The sequence below is a fragment of the Sinocyclocheilus rhinocerous genome, unplaced genomic scaffold (assembly GCF_001515625.1).
Source record: "Sinocyclocheilus rhinocerous isolate Xijiao unplaced genomic scaffold, SAMN03320098_v1.1 scaffold1334, whole genome shotgun sequence".
Lineage (NCBI taxonomy): Eukaryota > Metazoa > Chordata > Actinopteri > Cypriniformes > Cyprinidae > Sinocyclocheilus > Sinocyclocheilus rhinocerous.
Window position 1 is genome coordinate 532831 of NW_015626864.1, and position 5792 is coordinate 538622.

The 5792-nt window shown below is 34.5% G+C and overlaps 2 protein-coding genes across 6 annotated transcripts in view; both read right to left on the bottom strand.

The window, feature by feature from the left end:
• Positions 1–1109: 1109 nt before the first annotated feature.
• LOC107718920 (rho guanine nucleotide exchange factor 7-like) lies at positions 1110–2846 on the bottom strand. Its single transcript, XM_016526169.1, has 3 exons — positions 2662–2846; positions 2434–2488; positions 1110–2326 (listed from the first exon to the last, which is right to left on the bottom strand). The coding sequence occupies exons 1-3, from the start codon at positions 2733–2735 to the stop codon at positions 2204–2206; spliced, it is 252 nt and encodes an 83-aa protein (XP_016381655.1). The 5' UTR covers positions 2736–2846; the 3' UTR covers positions 1110–2203.
• Positions 2847–3004: 158 nt separating this feature from the next.
• The window catches only part of LOC107718510 (rho guanine nucleotide exchange factor 7-like), a 23487-nt gene continuing 20699 nt past the window's right edge, over positions 3005–5792 (bottom strand). For 3 of the 5 annotated variants that reach the window (XM_016525621.1, XM_016525615.1, XM_016525626.1), the window contains 4 exons: positions 4251–4418; positions 3630–3729; positions 3402–3456; positions 3005–3294 (listed from right to left, as the gene is read on the bottom strand). In XM_016525621.1, coding sequence (XP_016381107.1) covers positions 3172–3294; positions 3402–3456; positions 3630–3729; positions 4251–4418 — 446 coding nt within the window. In that variant the 3' untranslated portion in view covers positions 3005–3171. The remainder of the gene's footprint in view (positions 3295–3401; positions 3457–3629; positions 3730–4250; positions 4419–5792) is intronic. The other 2 variants (XM_016525632.1, XM_016525638.1) reach the window with 1 other exon arrangement.

Sequence of the window (5792 nt, forward strand, 5' to 3'; positions counted from 1 at the left end):
CGTTTTACAGTTATCAACTCAGCTGCAAAATAAATAAATAAAGGAAAAATTAAAAAAGAGAGCAAGGGCAAATGAACTTGTAATTATTATGGCAGTGCATCAAAATTCAGTGTCATCAGTTTGCCAAAAAGAACACAGAACGTTTTACGCACCATTTACACGTGGTAGGGAGCAGGTGTACATTTCTTTCGTACCAACTAACATTTTGAAAATACGAACATTTTCATGAATTTGAAAGTTTACGTCAGAACGGCTTTACGAACGATTTACACAAAAATTCGTTCTGCTCGTGTTTCATGAATGAGGCCCATTGTTTGTGTAAATTATATTGTTTGATAATACACCATACTGTTCAAAAGCTTTTTTTTTTGTTTTGTTAAGAAATTAATACTTTTATTTAGCAATGTTGCATTAAATTGATCAAAAGTGACAGTAAAGACATGTTACAAAGGATTTCTATTTCAAATAAATGAAATTCCACCTTTATTTGACCCTCTAACTCTAGCACTTTCTTATTCTATTTTAATTCTACTTTATCTATATTTATCTTTTTTTATTTAAAAATGTGTATGTGTATGTATATATATATGTATGTGTATGTATATATATATATATATGTGTGTGTATGTATGTATATATGTATACATGTGTATATATATATATATATATATACACCTTGCTACATGTACTGCGTTAGGCTAACCGAGACTTGTCATTTGCACTTATATATTGTTGCTCTTTTGTTAGTTTTGACTGCTTTTATTGTCCTCATTTGTAAGTCGCTTTGGATAAAAGCGTCTGCTAAATGACTAAAATAAATAAATGCTCTTCTTTCTATTCATCAAAGAATTCTAAAAAGTACCAGTTTCCACAAAACTATTAAGCAAAAAATAAAATAAAATTACATTTATTTTTTTTAATTATGTAAATAAAGTTATTTTAAATTCTAATAATATTTTACAATAATACTGCTTTTAATTATTTATTTTTGAACTTCTTGCCTAACTGTCAATACATTAGATATTGTTGATATTGTCATCATACAAGGACAGATCTGGCAACAGAAGAATGAATTTAGTGACGCAAGAAAGGAATGAAACAAACACAAATCCCATTCGAAGAGTCACAGTAAGAATATGTATTTATTTAATTCAGTCAGCAAGAAAGAGAGAGTAAGATAAAGAGAGTGCTTTGGGAAGAAAAAAGTAGATGGTTATCTGGAAATTTCACAATACACCTTTAGCAGTAGACAATATTTCATTTAAATACATAAATTAGACAGACAACATTAATCCGTCGGATTCTAACCACAGATTCCGTGTTAATTTAAAATCACTCTTGCATACATTTTTCATACAAAGGTTCTTTGAAATGCTGACAGAGCTAGAAATGCTGACAAAATCCTGGAAATCTCTTTTTCCAAAAAGGCACATTTCTGAGCATTAAATACAATAAAGGATTATTTCTGTACAAAACAAAAAAGGTCTGTGAGCACACAATTAGTGTAGAGGATCATAATAAAAGTAAAAAAAAGATGCAAGCTTCAAGGTGCAAAAGAGCAACCGGACAAAATTAAAACTGAGGTTATTGTAAAAGCAACATTGAAATGATATCCCCCCCAAAAAATCTATAAAAATAAGACAAGTTCCCTCGGAATTGTCTCCAGTATTGTATTGCAAGGTTTTCCATTGGAAAAATCCTATTGAATGTCATCACTTATTCAACATATTGGCTAATGATTGAAAATGTCAAAGGACACAGGCAGTGATGCAGGCCTGGCAACATTTGTAGATACAGTGTGTCTATCATCCCTGAGACTCCCAGTTTTAGACTAGGAACCAATGACATCTGTGAAGGTGAGCTAAATGATCAACCTGCTATTTATTTTGGCAGCTTTGCCAGACCACACCTGATCCTGTAGAGACGTTTCTGATGATGTCCAGGCTCAATACATTTCTTTATCATTAGCATATTGGAAAATGAACTAGATGAACTTGAACTAGATACTTGGCACTAGCAAACAAAAAAGTCTAGAAAACGATCAGGTTTAAAAGGCATAATACTGTGACTGCGGGTATCAAGTCCAGTTTTGTCACAATATTTACAAGTATTTTTGGTCAGGAGTTAAGACCGATACTACACTCAGCACACAATTATCAGATGCCGTTTTCATTTATAAATGCACAGATCTCACATCACAGGCTCACAAATTAGTCTCATCCCAGGATGGGTCGTTCATACTCTTTAACACTTTCCTGACAATCTTCTCCAGCTCTTTCCGTGCCTTTTGTTCTTCTTCAAGAGTGCGCTTCATTCTCTTGTTGTCCTGGTGATGTAAAATCAGTGAATCCGGGTCACGGCACCAGATTTTGACTTTCAACATGGCATCACGTTAAGCATAAACAAATGTTTGTACATGGCATGTGGACTGACCTGCTTAAGTTCTTGAACCTCATCTCTTAAGGCATAAACTGTATCCACCAGACTCCTGTAAAGACATCCATATAAAATCATCATCGTGAACAACTATTGAGATGTTACACGTTTTTAATTCGCAATATTATTATAGGGTTAATCATGATAAATGAATGTTTAAACTGACAGCCCTAATAACAAAAATAGTAAATAAATAGGATTGGATGCATAAATCTGAGAGCTAACCTTTCTTCAATTACGGTTTGACCATTGCTCTTTGTCTCTTCCACAATGATTTTCTCCTCTTCAGGAAAAAGCATATGTGGCCCTGACTCCTTCCTTGATCCTGAAAAAAGTTTAACAATACTAACAGATTAAAAACTGAACTGTAACATGTTACCAGTACCAGTGTGATTTCAGTATAATTGAGATACTATTATAGTTTTTATTTAAAAAAAAAAAAAATTTTTTTTTTCATTTTCATGTGAATTTGGGTTAGTTTTAGTAATTTTGCTATGTGTTTTTGTCATTTTTAGTTTTTTTTTTTTTTTTAAATGTCTATATTGTGTGTTATGCATGAAGTCTAGAAAACGATCAGGTTTAAAAGGCATAATACTGTGACTGCGGGTATCAAGTCCAGTTTTGTCACAATATTTACAAGTATTTTTGGTCAGGAGTTAAGACCGATACTACACTCAGCACACAATTATCAGATGCCGTTTTCATTTATAAATGCACAGATCTCACATCACAGGCTCACAAATTAGTCTCATCCCAGGATGGGTCGTTCATACTCTTTAACACTTTCCTGACAATCTTCTCCAGCTCTTTCCGTGCCTTTTGTTCTTCTTCAAGAGTGCGCTTCATTCTCTTGTTGTCCTGGTGATGTAAAATCAGTGAATCCGGGTCACGGCACCAGATTTTGACTTTCAACATGGCATCACGTTAAGCATAAACAAATGTTTGTACATGGCATGTGGACTGACCTGCTTAAGTTCTTGAACCTCATCTCTTAAGGCATAAACTGTATCCACCAGACTCCTGTAAAGACATCCATATAAAATCATCATCGTGAACAACTATTGAGATGTTACACGTTTTTAATTCGCAATATTATTATAGGGTTAATCATGATAAATGAATGTTTAAACTGACAGCCCTAATAACAAAAATAGTAAATAAATAGGATTGGATGCATAAATCTGAGAGCTAACCTTTCTTCAATTACGGTTTGACCATTGCTCTTTGTCTCTTCCACAATGATTTTCTCCTCTTCAGGAAAAAGCATATGTGGCCCTGACTCCTTCCTTGATCCTGAAAAAAGTTTAACAATACTAACAGATTAAAAACTGAACTGTAACATGTTACCAGTACCAGTGTGATTTCAGTATAATTGAGATACTATTATAGTTTTTATTTTTAAAAAAATATATTTTTTTTCATTTTCATGTGAATTTGGGTTAGTTTTAGTAATTTTGCTATGTGTTTGTCATTTTTAGTTTTTTTTTTTTTTTTTAATGTCTATAATAGTTTTTATTTTTATTTCAGTTAGGTTAACTATAATAATCCTGAATTGTACAGAAACTGAATTTTAGGATGGGGTACTATTAAATGTGAACGCTTCTGTCCTATGAAAGCCATGGAGAAAAAGCAATAAAACTATCTTTCCTGCTCGTTCATGTCCTTCCATGTCTTCAATATGTTCCCAACCTTACATATTAACTTCAAAGCTTATATCCAAACACTCAAAAAGAGCTTGCCACTTTCAATGTAAACAAAATAAAACAAAGAAGGTGTTTTAGTTTTGATGTGTATATACGAGCAGCAGCTCTTACGGGACATAGAACCCATTCTGTTAGTGTGAGTTATCCATATACTGTCATAGTCCGAGTCTTCAGAATGATCAGAGGGAAATCCGCTGCTACGGCAACCCACAGCATCCACACACGATTGGTCAACATCAGCCAGCACATGATTATGCATCAAATCAGTACCCTGCCATGCTAATTAGGGATGGGGATCAAACCAATCATATCGGAGAGGACAGGTGGATTGAGAGGATGGACCAAACCAAGAGGAGTAAAGTGAGGGAGAACCCAAGACGCCCAAAAAATTATATGTATATAAATGTCAAAATGAAATAAAAAAATATAGGGAAAAAAAGCAATAACAATGGCAGGACAACATAAGAGAGAAATGAGTGAAAAAGAAATGAATGAAGGAAGGAAGGAAGGAAGAAGAAAAGAGACAAATATGCATGTTAAAAAGAGCAGAAAATATTAAAAGCGTGATCAACGCAGTGGTAAAGAGTTTCGTTAACTCATATTTGTATAGCCAATGCCATAATGCAGTAAAGATGCTGCAGTACTTCACAGACATATGTAAAAATGTTTGAGAGACTTCAGGACCGATGAAGGCGTTTTGTTGGACTCAAAATGTGGGCCTCCTAGGCCAAATACACTAAAGTTTAGGGTCAGTATGTTTTTGAAAGAAGTCTCTTTTGTTCACAAAGGCTGCATTTATTTGATCAAATACAGTAAAAGCTGCAATATTGTGAAATATTACAATTTAAAATAACTTCCCTATTTTAATATATTGAAAAATTTAATTTATTCCTGTGATGACAAAGCGGAGTTTTCAGCATCATTACTCCAGTCTTCAGTAGTGCTGTGTTCAAAATATCGATACGACGATGTATCGTCACAGAGATTTGACGATACAAGTATCGATACAGCTGGCCCTGTATCGATATCGTGGCACGTGTGCAGCAGTGGACCGCGCTTAATTTGTTTAAAATTTTACAACGTTTAAAATGGAGTAGAAAAGTGCGAGGTTTCTAAAAAAGAATGAATAGAGCATATATAGGCTACAACAAGGTTTAATCTGGCCGCAGAGGAACACAACTGGGATGCCTGATATATAGAGACGTAATCTCCAAAACAGAGCTTCACACTTGCGCAATACGGAAATATCTGCTAAGTGTGCTATGTATCTTTGTTAACCTGGCAACCATATGCACGCGCTCTCTCTCCACTGTGGATAAACGCGCTTGCTTTCTGAAAACACCGCTTAGCTTGCAGTTTAGCGATCTCCACAATATTCTATTCTCAGAAAAGTGTAATTCATCAACTGTTAATTTACGACAAGGAGAGAGAGAGAGAGAGAGAGAGGCTGTGTATGTATGAATTACCACCGTTTTGCCGCGTTTCTCTATTAACAGTAAAGCTGTGGCTTTAATTCCTTTAGAAACAATGATGCTACCAGCTCCTTGTTGAAAAAGATAATGTAGCTCTTGAGCGATTAAGCTATTTAGTTGATAAAACTGCGGGGCAGCGCTAAAAAGTTTGTCCCTGAATGTCTGAGTGCGGCCGCAGCGT

Coding starts and splice junctions, on each gene's coding strand:
- LOC107718920 (XM_016526169.1), bottom strand. CDS start 2,735: ATGCTTTTTCCTGAAGAGGAGAAAATCATTGTGGAAGAGACAAAGAGC. Junction 2,489..2,661: donor CAAACCGTAATTGAAGAAAG/GTTAGCTCTCAG, acceptor ATGTCTTTACAG/GAGTCTGGTGGATACAGTTT. Junction 2,327..2,433: donor AGGTTCAAGAACTTAAGCAG/GTCAGTCCACAT, acceptor TTACATCACCAG/GACAACAAGAGAATGAAGCG.